This window comes from Haplochromis burtoni, unplaced genomic scaffold (genome assembly GCF_018398535.1).
Source record: "Haplochromis burtoni strain Fernald_Lab_line unplaced genomic scaffold, NCSU_Asbu1 Contig_60, whole genome shotgun sequence".
In the NCBI taxonomy this organism is placed as follows: domain Eukaryota; kingdom Metazoa; phylum Chordata; class Actinopteri; order Cichliformes; family Cichlidae; genus Haplochromis; species Haplochromis burtoni.
The window spans coordinates 1,670,822-1,684,608 of record NW_024582421.1 but is presented as its reverse complement, the minus strand read 5'-3'; the positions used below and the strand labels follow the sequence as shown (position 1 = coordinate 1,684,608).

The 13,787-nt window shown below is 39.6% G+C and overlaps 1 protein-coding gene and 1 long non-coding RNA gene across 4 annotated transcripts; both read right to left on the bottom strand.

The window, feature by feature from the left end:
- Window positions 1-55: 55 nt before the first annotated feature.
- selenok (selenoprotein K) lies at window positions 56-6,499 on the bottom strand. 2 transcript variants are annotated; one of them, XM_014338590.2, is made up of 5 exons: window positions 6,386-6,499; window positions 5,807-5,897; window positions 5,349-5,423; window positions 4,892-4,987; window positions 56-841 (listed from the first exon to the last, which is right to left on the bottom strand). In XM_014338590.2, exons 1-5 carry the CDS (start codon window positions 6,402-6,404, stop codon window positions 838-840), a joined length of 285 nt encoding a protein of 94 aa, XP_014194076.1. In that variant the 5' UTR covers window positions 6,405-6,499; the 3' UTR covers window positions 56-837. The 2 variants fall into 2 exon arrangements, with proteins under 2 accessions (XP_014194076.1, XP_005937901.2); XM_005937839.3 differs by lacking the exon at window positions 56-841 and having other exon boundaries at window positions 4,888-4,987.
- Window positions 6,500-8,013: 1,514 nt separating this feature from the next.
- On the bottom strand, window positions 8,014-13,324 carry LOC102297637. Of its 2 annotated transcripts, none has more exons than XR_006054431.1 (3): window positions 13,218-13,324; window positions 9,780-12,290; window positions 8,014-8,539 (listed from the first exon to the last, which is right to left on the bottom strand). It is a non-coding gene; the product is annotated as an uncharacterized LOC102297637 (long non-coding RNA). The 2 variants fall into 2 exon arrangements; XR_316794.2 differs by having other exon boundaries at window positions 9,918-12,290.
- Window positions 13,325-13,787: the final 463 nt, after the last annotated feature.

Below are 13,787 nucleotides of genomic sequence, written 5' to 3'. Positions count from 1 at the left end.
AAATAAACTCTATACATAGTGTGACAGCAAATTCTGACAATTCTAGCACAGTCACCAGTGTTTTTTTTTCCTGGCTGTTTAAGACAATGCAGATATTTCTGTTACTTCTGAACAGTATTAAATAAGTTTGACAGTTTTATGTCATGTACTGCAGTTGTATCACAATGCTCTGAATGTTCATGAATGTCTGGAATTCTAAATACAGTAAACCCATGATACCTGGTACAAGATATTTGGAATTGATAGAAACATTAAGTGATTAAGTGTACTCTTTGGAATTATATCATAGTCACACACAAGACTGATATAATCAAGTCTTAATCAACTTTTGCAATTTGAGTTAAAAAAAAAAAGACAATGTATACCTGTGCCATTACCAAATTATCCATTGATTTTAGATATCCTAACAATTAGTGCTGAGCCAAAGGTGTGATACTGCTATTAGTACCGACCAGCTCTTTGTGGAACCAAGCTGTGTCATTACCAAATGTGACAATAATAGCAGGAGACACACTCAGTATTTTTTTTTTATTCAACAGAAGGATACAAAAAAATACATTAGCTGATGACTCCCAGGAACCATAACCCATATCTAAGAAACTGGTGACATTGCAAGTTGGAAAAGCCGACGCAGAAAATGAGGGAAGAAGTGATGTGGATAGCTGTGGTATCAGCCGTTCTGGCCCCTACGTGTAGGAATTCCCAGAAAGGCGTCAAGAAACTGCTTGTGACAGTGACAGCTGATGAGGAAGGGCCTTAGCACTGTGACTTTATCATCTTTCCTTGGCTTCTAAGACACTGTGCAAGGCCCCACGCCTACACGGCATGTGTAGGCGTTTACCTAGAGAGAGGAGCGGGTAATATAACAGTCAGGCAGTGTTTTCATATCACGGCCATATATAATCAGTTTCTTTGTTAGGCTAGGTCCCCCAAGGTAATAACCTAAATGCATTCATGAGTAATAATGAGTAATGTTAAAATGCATAAAAAAAGGAGTTAATTGTTTACTCTTCAGCTATAAAAGGCTGAGGGCTACTTTCCAGTAGGGTGATGGTGTTGCCATAGGTCCATGTAGTAGGAGGCTGAAGAGTAGCACTGGCCACCCCCCAGTATTTTTTGTTAATGATCAAGTGATCAGATCATGATAACCCTAACAGTTATTACACAAAAGTAGCACTTATCTAGAACTCAGTACAATGTAACCTTAGTAAAGAAAGGCAAATAGATATAACACAAGAAAACTACAAAAACCTTTCCATCAATATGACCACTAGGGCTGTCACAAACGATTATTTTAATAGTCGACTAGTCATCGATTATTTTTGCGATTAGTCGACTAATCAGATCATGCATCCATTGGACATAAAACGTACAGCTTATTGCACCAGCATGCATCTGCTCTTATATAACTATCATTAGCTTACAGCTTGAAGTGTTTAAGGTATGTGCTAACTAAAAATAAAGTCAAGATGATAGTTTATTAAATTTTAATGACATTTGCAGATTGTTTCAGTGGAGTTTAATAAACTCAGCTGTCTGCTCCTTGCTATCTAAAATATAGGGTGGACCATTTATATGGATACACCGTAATAAAATGGGAATGATTGGTGATATTAAAGTCCTGTTTGTGGCACATTAGTATATGTGAGGGGGCAAACTCCTCAAGATGGCTGGTGACCAGTGTTGGGTAAGTTACTTTAAATTAGTAACTTAGTTACATTACTAGTTACTTCTATCAAAAGTAACTCAGTTACTTCAAGTTACTCGTTACTTTCAAAGTAACTAGTTACTAGGGAAAGTAACTTTGGTTTTACTCAGAATTCTCTTGTTAATGTGTTGCTTCCGTAACTGGATACCCAGCAAGATTGCCAGTCTTCTAGCTTGCTTACTTGCCACAAGTGCACTGTGCCACCTACCAATAGAAAGGAAAAAATAATGTGCATATTTCCACGAGAGAAATCCCACGCCTGGACCGCCGTTGACTGCCGCCATGATTCTAGCCTACATCACAGCGTCATGTGTGCTTTTTACATCCAACACAAAAACTGCAGTTGTGGTGCTTTCGATTGTACTCAGAACTCGGAAATTCTGCCTTCCGAATAGGAAGATGTAGGTAACACCAGACTGCAGATGAGCTGCATACAGGGCTGGACTGGGACAAAAAATCGGCCCGGGCATTTGACTAGAGACCGGCCCACCATTATAGGAAAAATCATAAAGCCTTTGAATGAAAACAAACGCTGTTGTGACAGTGATGTCACTGTTTTGATGGTATATATGCATCAATCTATCAATCGTTTGTTGTAAGATTCAGATAATTATTTTTTAAAAGCTAGACATTTTAAATGAGAATAAGAAAGAAAAGTATTTCTTTGTGCCCCCTCTCCCTGTTAATGCCCTACCTGCCCCCCTGGCAACACTTTGCTAGACCCGCCCCTGCACAGTTACCAGCTGTCAGCTACTAAAAAAGGATCCTGGTGTTATTTGTCTCTCAGAAACAGTTCATAACTTCCCTTCAACTCATTCATGTCACCTAAAAGGTAAACCTGTTTCTCCATCACCTGTTCAGCTCTGATGATTCAGTAAGGACATCTCCTGGTTTCATCTTCATGTTTCCCTCTCACCACATATCCAAACCGATATCATGACCAGCAGCTTTACAGCTGTGGCTCCAGCAAACATCAGCTGATACTAGAAATTAATATTAAATAAATTCTAACAACAGCTGATCAAGCTTAAACGTGCTGCTGTTGTTTAGCGCGACATCCGCTGGTTTCCTCTTTCTGGCGCAAAGTGGGCGATAAACAAACAAGAGAGAAAAGCCGATCAGCTGATCATTGATGGGAGAGAATGAGAGGAGAAGAGGCAGCTGTGCAGCAAAGACACAGAAATAACTCCAGCTTTGTGTCTTTTTCATTGTAGCTGAAGTCGGGACAAACTGTTCCTTTTCACCTCAATACAAAACGCGTAATTTTTTCTCTGAATACGGGACGATTGCATTTTTTAGGGGACGGTTGGCAACTCTAATAATTAACCTTATGAATAAAATAAAGTTCACATCAGTAACATCATAGCACCCACCCAGCTGTATAGAAACTCCGTCATGCTAGCTAGCTAGCAGCGCAGTACGAAAAAGTCAGCACAACGAAAATAAACTCCTAAACTTGGTTTATATCTGACCCAGATAGACTGCAGGTCATAACTTCTTACCTGAAGTTCAGTTCACCTGACACTTGGACCGGCGGCCGCCTCGGTCTCTGCTCCTCCTGCCTCCCCTTTCCCTCATCCACCCGTTGGCCTCCACCACCACAAAAAATAGTGCTTTGTTGTGTATCTGACGGACAAAAGCCAAACCAATGCCACACCACTGCAGTTGCAGTATTTTTACAAACCAATTCTGGTTCATCCGTTTCATTTAACGATCCGCTTTCACTCTCCTCATTCTCCGTCGCCGTCATGCTTTTTCCGCCATGTGCATATGAAAACAAAGGCACTGCGCATGCGCGTTTTACCCATATTCTATCGCAATATTTCATTTTCTTATCGTTGCCCAACATTATACTGGTATTACCGTGAACGGTATGATATGGGCCAGCCCTAGGTGCCAGGTCCGAGCATTCCTAGATGAACAGTTTCCTGGAAAGTGGATTGGTGTCGTGGGCCAGTTGAATGGCCCCCAAGGTCTCCCGATCTGACCCCCTTAGACTTTTATCTTTGGGGTCATCTGAAGGCAATTGTCTATGGTGTGAAGATACGAGATGTGCAGCACCTGAAACTACGGATACTGGATGCCTGTGCTGACACTTCTCCTGCGGTGTTGCTATCAGTGTGTGAAGAGTGGGAGAAGAGGGTTGACAATCCAGCCGACTTCTAAATGGCCACCATGGTCACCACCTATCTTGAGGAGTTTGCCCCTCAGATATATTAAAGTGCCACAAACAGGACTTTAATATCACCAACCATTCCCATGTTATTACAGTGTATCCATATAAATGGCCCACCCTATATAACAGGACACCGGAGTATATTCTTGAGCATCTCACACTTCTGATAATCAGTTGTCTGCTTGACGTTTATTCAGCTGTGTAAAAACTATAACTTTAATCTCAGCCAAACCGATTTACTCAGGAATAAATAAAATACTAAAAAAAGCCAAACAATATCACTTTTAAGTTATCTAAGTGACTTATATATCATCTTTAACCTAAGTAGCGAAAGACGGCGGTGGTTTTGAAAACGATTTGCCGGGAGTCCAGTGTTCTCACCGGCTCTAGTGAGCCTTGAACCCCGGCTAGCTATCGAGCTGGTGGGTAACAGACGTCTCCGAAAACGTTGGAGTGCTTTTGAAAATATGTGTCTTGATAAGCTGAGCAGATATTTGAAGTTTACACAGCTACATTCTTGCCTGAAAATATGTTAAACGTTTATTTTGTGAGCCAGAAACAATAATAAGAGTAATATTAAAACTAACTAGCTGCCGTCATTGTTGACAACTGAGCAGGGCCGCGCTATCAATTCTGGGACACAGCTTCTTCTTCTTCAGGGTTTAACGGCAGCTGGCATCCTTGTACATGCAGTGCTGCCGTCTTCTGTTTCAGTCTGTTATTACACTCTTAAATCCTACTGCTTATTCCTGCGTCTTTTGGGATCTTACAAAGCGTCAAATGACGCGTCAACTATTAAATTAGTCGTCGACAATTTTAATAGTCGACGTAATCGTGACTAGTCGATTAATCGTGGCAGCCCTAATGACTACACAAGCACATATACAGCAAACTGACATGCACATTTTGTTTCTGTGTCATTCATCCTTTGAAATTAATTTCACTTTACATATGAGCTGATACTAAAATGGACTGTTTAATAAAAAAAGACAATAAAAAATTCTCACCTTCCTCATCCTCCTCCACCCATTGGTGGAGGACTGGGCCCTGCACCATGGTTTATTCTTCCCATCCTCCTTCTTCCACCAGGTGGACCTGGAGGACTGTATAACCAACAGTAGACAAGAATGTGAGGAACAAGTGGTATAAATTAGTGCTGTCAGCGTTAATGCGTTAAACAGCTTAAATATAAATTAATTCAAGTGCTGAAATGAGCAACAGCTTTGTTAAACTGCATTTGTCATTCTCTGGATTATGACAATTTTTTAGATACAACTGAAAAAGAAATAACATCACATGCATCTTATTAACTTTGTGTTACACATGACACACAATTCCTAATAAGCTAGCTTGCTCCTACATCGGATTACGTAATTTTCAGTGTTTAACATAAAGGTAGTGCAGAATTGGTGTTCAGTGTGTGTATGTGTGTGTGACACAACTAATGGTGTTTTAGGGACTTACCCTCTGCCGTCAGTGAAGCGTGATGAAACAGAGTTTCCATTCTTTGACATGTCGGGGTGAAACATGGTTTTGAAACTGGTAAAAGAAAAAAAAAGAGTGGGGGCTTGTGCTTAATTCAGAATAAACCATAATGGAGGCTCTAAGAAAAGCCTCTTGCTTACTCACTATATTGTAAGTTTATTACACCACATTCCAACCAGTTTTACAGGCAACAGATTAGCAGTATTAGAGAAACTGTAAGTCATCTATCTTTAGCGGAAGAAAGAGATTTTCAGCATCTTTTTAAGGTAGAAAAACATGTGAAAATACAACAGTAAATACAATCAAACAACTCTTAACGAACCTTAAATACAGGCAATGAGAATATTAATGATTATTCAAAAGGTCACTCATCCATTATGTTAAATAAAGGTGGCTATTTTGTTTTATTTATTTCATTTAATTCTCATTTGACTTACAAGAGGCCAATAAACTCCACTGCTCCCCAGAAAAGATCAACCAGTAAAGACAGGCGCCATGGAGACTGTGCCCTGCTATCCAGGACCTGGCCTGATGGAGAAACACAGAGGTGGGTCAGACAGCAGGGATCTGTGATGCTGTTCACATTGCAAGACGGGAATACATGTATAATAATCATGAGTGCACCAGCCAATCGTTAACCCGGATTTACTCCTTAGCTGGCCTTCAGTACACAAAGGCTAACAGCTAATCAGGGCATAAACGAGTTGCAGCACATTTCAAAACAGTTTTAAAGAAAGATAAATTTCGTTCCACTATGAAGTTGAAGCCCAAACGAAATCGCAGTCACATATCGGATTCTGGAAAGGCGACGAAGTTTTAAAACACCACCTAAGGTTCATCAGCTCAGCACTTCTTTCTGCTACGCAGATTCAACCAGGCTAGCTAACATCCTACATGGCTAAATGTAACCTAACACTTTTCACACATTCATGCGGTGGTTATGTTCTAAAATGTATAAAAACACCTAATAAATATCAAACAAACAAAGAATCCGTTAAAGCAGGGAAACCACTCACCGTTGGACACGTACACCATCTTCCAGAAAGTAACAGCAGCACTGCCACAGCTGTGTTTACGGTTGGCTTCGCATTTCCGGGTCTGTTGCTGCGTTATGTGACACGCATGCGCACCACACACAACAGCTACAACCACCTTACCTTACACTCATTATAGAAAAACATTTCAACGTAAAAAAACAACCTACCCACATAGTAACTTATTTTTTATATGATTAATAGATATATCTATGTATTACAAAGAAAGGGGAGTGTCTGACATTGCTCAAGTTATTACTTCTTGGAACTTCAATCTACGACTCACTCTCTAGAAGGTGGGAGGCCCCATGAGTAACTGCTGTTGTCTGTATATAATAGGGCCGTACAGCCTTTCCCCTAAAGCTTCAATATTACAGTAATAGTAATAAAAATGAATTGCTTGTATGAACGTGTGTGTGAATGGGTGAAAAACATTACACATTTCCACTACCACAACCCTGAACTAAATAAGCAGTTAAGAAAATGGATGGATTGATATTCTCCAGTCACTAGCATAATATTTTAAAAGAACAAGTTAGTAATTCAGAGGAGATAGTAGAAGCACAAGTCTTTATTTTCTAGGGATCTTGTTCCATATTCATTTTTAATAAGAGCTCTTCATGATGCATGCAAAATAAAAAAGCTTTGCCTTACAATATAATACACACACGGTGTAAACCAGCCAACACATTCACAGCCAAACATCGGTCTATAAATAAGGAGCAATATATTATAACATTATAATGGAATACTGTTAAATATTTTCAAGTTGATCTACTTTTATGAATATTTGTCAGTCTGCACAGAGACCCATGTTTGCTCACATCCAGCTTGGACAAAGAATGAAGGTTTGTGAAGGCATTCTGTGGAAGTCTATCTCAAGTAAATAAAAAGTAAAGCGTTTTGAACCTTTTCAAAAAAAATGAAAATGTGAATAAATGAAAAAGTTCAGCACAGATGGAAACTGTCGGTTAAATAAAGGCATACTGTTGCTTTATCAACACAGAATCAGTCCAAATGCAACCGAAAGCTCAAAATACAACACATCAGACCAAGTTACTCATGATCTTTAATCTTGGATACATATGTGTTTACGTCTTCATCAGAATTTTGTTTTTCAGTCTTAGAGTCAGGAACTGGTCTTGGATTGGATTCAGTAGCGCCAGCATTTTTCTGTGGCTTATATTTTTTATTCATTGCTGATGGAGTAAATCCGTGTTCATTATAAGCATTTATTACTTTCTCCACTGTTTGGCTTGATACGTTACATAAGTCGGCAGTTTCGCTGACTGACAGTCCTGCAATCCGTGCACCAACTATGTGGCCCTTTTCAAAGTCTGTTAACTCACTCATACTGGACGGGGTAGTGTTGACTGCTTCTCTTCTTTTATCCATTCCAGTGCTGAGTATATTGTACGTCAGCCTTTCTTCCCCCTTTCCCTTCTTTAAGAATGATTTGAGACCATTTCTGATGAGGCTACGGCGAACAGTAGCTGGATCAACTGAAGGGCCAGATGCATCTCTCAGGTCCTGTGTCAGGTCTTTGCTGGATCTTTTACGATTTCTTAAGGACATGACTTTCAGATACTGTTCATCTGTTGTAGATAGTTTTTTAGGTCGGCCACTTCTTCTTTTGTCTTCCACTTGTCCGGTTTGCTGAAATTTTTTAAGGACACACTGCACACCATGTCGAGATATGCCAAGTTTTCGGCTAATAGTTCTTTGGGGTTCACCTTGTTGGTGCAAAAGTACTATTTTATGCCTGTCAAACCGTGTTATCTTTGGCATTTTTTTCTTGATTTAACTAAAGATGCAACTAAAGAAATGAGAACAAATGAACAAACTGTCAAAATATACCATTTATAACTGGTTCTTTGCTATGATTTTCATCACGGGTTAACACAACACTACTTCATTCCTTGAGTTAAATGTCTTTTCTATGCTCCAATGAAGCCAACGTCCAAAGGAAAAACTTGCAAAAAGACCTTCAGAAAGCCTGGAAATTTGATGCTCAAAACAACTTTAAAAATTACAAGCAAGTCTGGCTCCTTGGGAAGCAAAATATAGAGAAACAAAAGGTGGCTCAAGACTTTTGCACAGCACTGTAGATGGAGATGACTGGTTTTACTCCTTGGCCTGAATGCAAAAATCATGAAAGAAGAAAATACCAGAAGTTAAAATTTCAAACACAATGAAATAACAATACACAGTTGTCTTTCTCTTTGTGTTGATTAGCAATTAGTGTGCTAATAGAGGGACAAATTATAGGGATGAATTCTAACTAGCGCCCCCAGTACCCTACCAACTAACAGTTCTGTACTTTCAGGCTCCTTAAAAAGTATTATGACTCTGAGTCAAGTAAAGTATGTATTATATATAGGACAACTGGATGAGCAGGTGATCCATGCTATATGGATAATGCAGAGGGCCTTGGTGTGAATTTGTACTAAGGCTATTTACTTGGTGTCTTTCTCCAAGCTTTACTGTCTTCTTTCCACTGTACAATCAGATAAAGGATTAAAAGCCCAAAACATACATTTAAAAAAGTTTTAGTTTTTATTCTTTTAGCTGCTGCCCTGGTGGTATTTAATGGGATGAGAACAGGAAGAGGGAAGAAAAAAAAATAAAAACACAATTCAAACATACATTCTGCCTATGGAAATTTGATATAAGGTCTATAGGTACTGGGTGTAAATGGACGCCCTACTTTAGGATAATATACTACACTAATATATTTAATACACTAATATGTATATAATATATTACCTAAGTAAATTTATTGTAAAATTTAAATGAATTTTAATTATTACTGATGCTCATCGGGGAAACACAAAGACGCGATTGCAAATCTTTACTCTCCTGCTATCTGCAGAAAAGTTATGTCTGCTCTGATGAGCTGTTTTCTACAGCTGCACAGAGACCCGGGGGATCTGCCATGGTGACGCTTTTTTTCAGAGAGACTGGTCAGTGGGCGGTGACTTTATACCTGTTGATCACTAATGTAATGTCCATCGTCTGCAACATCAGTTACCATGGTGATGTACCTCGGTGAGAAGTGAACCACCTTGGCAGTACAGAAAACCTGCAGTAGACGAAATTCTGCTTCGTAGTGCAGGCCCCTGAAAATCATACCCACTGTTCTCTACACCAGTTCACCTCCAGCACTTCCAGAACCCCCCGAAAAGAAACAGGTTAACAGCTAATCAGTCAGGACACGAATGCAACAAGACAGCTAAAATGGTTTAATCAGTCATGTGCTCTTTTCGGGAAACCGAGTGAGTTTTACTGAACCGCCTAATGCTGTCCACCTTAAAAATAAAACAATCAGTCATTATTGCACAGCTTCAGTTAGAAAAGCTAAGAAAGCAAAGCTAACCTGGCTAAACGTAGCCTTACACCTTTCTACCGTCACACGTTCATGTTGAGGTTTAAAACGTTCTTTGCATAAAAAACATAAATACTGCAAACATATTCGCCCCGACGCCGAGAAAACGGATGAAAACACAGGTCAAACCTCTCACGGTTGGACACGTGAACCCTCTTCCACAGAGTAACAGCGGCGCTGTCACAGGTGTGTTTGTGGTTGGCGCTGCACTTCCGGGTCTGTTGTTGCGTCACCGTGTGAAGCACAAGCACAAGCTAAATCACTGCAGTTACTTTAGTACTGTAATACATGCGATTCTATTTAAATATTAATCATTGAACCTATTACTTTTCATTTTCAATATATTTGCATGCCGTAGCCTGTTAGCTTTGCCTTGGTTATTTTATTTCAGAGAAATCTATTAGTTTTACTGTTTTATCATTTAATTAAAACAGTGTTATTATGGCTGGATAACTGAAAATCCTATTAGCAAACCTGGTAAAATAAAATAAATCTCTGTGCAAGCCACTCTTCACGGCTCATAATGTAAAGCACACAGAATACATAAGTGACAGCTGAGTTCACTCAAGAATGAAAAAGGTTGAAATGTACCATCAGATGAGGTAATTTTAATTAGTCTGAGGTTCAGGCTCTTTATTCCTGTCAAGAAACCTTTGAAAGTAGTGATCTTTTTCAAGTTCAAATTTGGGGTCCAGCTTCGTCTGTGTTGTATCTGTGCACAGCACCCTGGGGTTCAGATAGCGTCTGTGCTTCACATTGTTTGTAAGGCTCGCTGTTCTTTCCATCGAACTTTGGAGAATCAGTTTCTATCTCTGCTTTCTGATTGGATGCTCCTCGAAAGACACCAGCTTTATGCAGCTCACGCCGTACAGTCTTTACAGAGACCGCGTGAGAGAGGTGTCTATTCAGCTCTGAGGTTATCTTACAGGCGGTGCACTCGGGGTGTTCATCGACTATCTGGAGAAGCGTCTGTCTGTCCTTTTCAGTGAGCTCTGACTTGCGCCCGCTGTTCTTTTTTGCTGATGCTGTTCGTCCATGTTTGATATACACAGTCATGACTCTTGACACTGTTCCCCTTGCCACGTTAAACAGCTGTGCCGTTTTTGTGACAGATGCACCCGACAGCCGTGCAGCAACAATCTGGCACCTTTCAAACTCTGTTAAGTCACTCATACTGATTTGAACACTGCTTTTAAAGTGGTGACTATCTCCTTTGGACACTGTCACCTGACAGATGAGCAGGAAACCCAGCCACTGCGTTGGAGCACTGTCACTTAGGTACCCCAATGTCCACTGTCATATGGCGCTTCCATGAGTTTGAATGCTGAAGCAGTGATGTCCTGGTTAGTGGACCAATCAGCTGCTGACAAACTGTCAAATGGAGTGTCCTCCTTGCTCTCTAAATAGATGGCGAAAGCAGTAAGTCTAAATAAAAAAGAAAAAGAAGTTTTATTTATTTACTCTCCTGCCGGTGACCCAGAAGTTAATCTCAGTACAGCAGTTGTGCTTTAACAAAATGTATGTACACTGTTCCCCCATGGTATTTAATCGAGAGCTTTGAAGGACGTCTAATTTTCTAACTGCCTGTTGCCTCCTCTCAGTCTCTCAGAGAGGATGTGCAATTTGAGAAATGAAATAGGGTCATTAACACAGAGAGAAAAGACGCAAAAAGATTCACGTTTAAAATTTATTTGTTGAAAATATGCAATATTGTTCAAAAAGAAAAAAAGAAGAAAGTATGAGTTTACAACACAGCCAGTTCACATCAGTAAAAAGTTTAAAATCATTTTTGGCCATTCTTATGTCGAATTTCTTTAAACTAAACAGTAAAATTAGTTTACCATAAATAAAGTAATTGAGATTCTTTTTTTTAAAAGAGATAATCTCTCAGCAGAGAGGAAAAGCGTTGGTTAAATAAAGGCATTCTGTGGCTTTCTGAAAACAGAAAAAGTCTAAATGTAACATAAGGATCAAAGTACAGCTCATCAGACCGAGTTACTCATCTTCTTGGGTCTTGGGTTCAGGTGTGTCCATGTCTTCATCAGGATTTTGTGTTGCGACCTTAGACTCGGGAACCACTTTCGCCCTGGCCGCTTTTCCATTAGCAACTGTATTTTTCTGTGGCTTGCGTATTTTTTTTTTCTGTGCTGATGCAGCAAATCCATAATTCTTATAAGCACTCATGACTTTCATCACTGTTCGGGCTGAAACGTTACACAGCTCAGCAGTTTCGCTCACAGACATGCCTCCAATACGCGCGCCGACTATTTTGCCTTTTTCAAAGTCTGTTAGCTCACTCATGCTGGAGGTGGAGAGGTTTCGACTACTGCTTGTAGACTGGACAGACAACCCCAACGATCGTCAAGCTAATAGCTGAGCAACTGCCTCTGTAGCTTGGACTCATTCACATCAAAGCTGAATTGTTTCCATGCGGTGTTCCTTGGTTCGTCCACTGCAGTGCTGTGTATACTCTGAGAGGGATGCCTGGTGATGCTCTGTGGCCTGAATGCAAAACATTAAAAAAAAACTATCAGAAAGTAAAATTTCAAATCTAACTGACACTATTGGAGAAGCTGATAGACTAGTGGTACAAAAAAGTGCACTTCTGGAATTGCTTTACTAACAAACACGTTCAATATACTTGTACTTTAAGTACTTCCACTTCTATTCAATTACATTTTAGACTCAGCGCACTTAATTTTAAATATTGAGCTGCTTATCATTTTGCAGGTTTAATATAGATATACTAATGCATCATCATATTATTATAACAAAACAACATGCTAAAGTCATCTAAAGCTGCAACAATCAGTTATTATGCCCTAATAATATGATGCTAATTGGCTTTATCTGAATAAATAAATAAAATTAATATTTGTTGATGCCCTTGTTAACAGCCATGTTGAAAAGGCCACCATCTTGAGTTTTCGCATGGTTAATGAGCTTTATCAAACAAGTAAACATAAAAACAGTATATGTGCCAGTTTTGGTGTTTGTGAACACCAAAACTGGCTTCCTCCTGTGAACGATTTCCGTGTAATGTTCAGGTATCTGCGGCTCTACAGGATCAAACAAACGCGTCCTGAGTGAAGCTGAGTCCAGCATCAGGAATCACAAAACCACTGAAGGTGAAACAACAGCACCTGATACGTTCACGTAACTGTTTTAGGATCCAGATAACATCACCGGAACACTTTGCGTCACCGTGCAACAGCTCAAGCACACTTAGAGAAGCTCGTTGGTGCTTTTTTCCAACCAAACCGATGATAATCAGTTTTGCTGTAACGTTCAGTTTTGCTAGCCAGGTAGCAAACCACAACATAGCTCCCCTCAACAAACTGCATATTCCGAGCACACCTTCATCTTTGTAACACAATTTATAGAAAATTTAAACACAAAAGAATTTGTACTATTATGCACTGTACTTACAACTAAATCTGAACGGCAAGTCTGTGTTTTTGTCCACTGCTACTCTCCTGTGCGTCACGCGTTTCGCCAAGGAGAATAAAGTACGTCCGGTGGGGTTTTTCACAATAAAACTTTCAATTTGTGAAAAAACTATTACTGATACAGTCAAAGATCCAATGCAGACGTTAGAATTTTATTCATACCGTGTTCATGAAGTACCTGAGTAAAAAAGTGTTTTTGTTTTCTATTTTTGTTGGTAACAGTCACCCAACAGATGGTCCTACCGGTTAAAGACAGAAAAAAAATTACTATATTAGTTACCGCCCCCCAACCAACAGAACTACACCAAAAACATCCAGAAACTATGAAACTAGGTCCTATACAGATTATCACAAGGTTTCTGAAGTAACACAGACTAAGCTCGCCCTTCTGTCAACATCCTATAAAACACAAAAGCTCCATAAATAATTTCTCCGAATATTAATGATATTTTGATTCACAATAAATAAATAAATAATCCCCTTGCACCACACACTGTACTGTGCAAAACTCTTGAGTCAACCCTCATTTCTTTCAATTTCACTTCCAGGG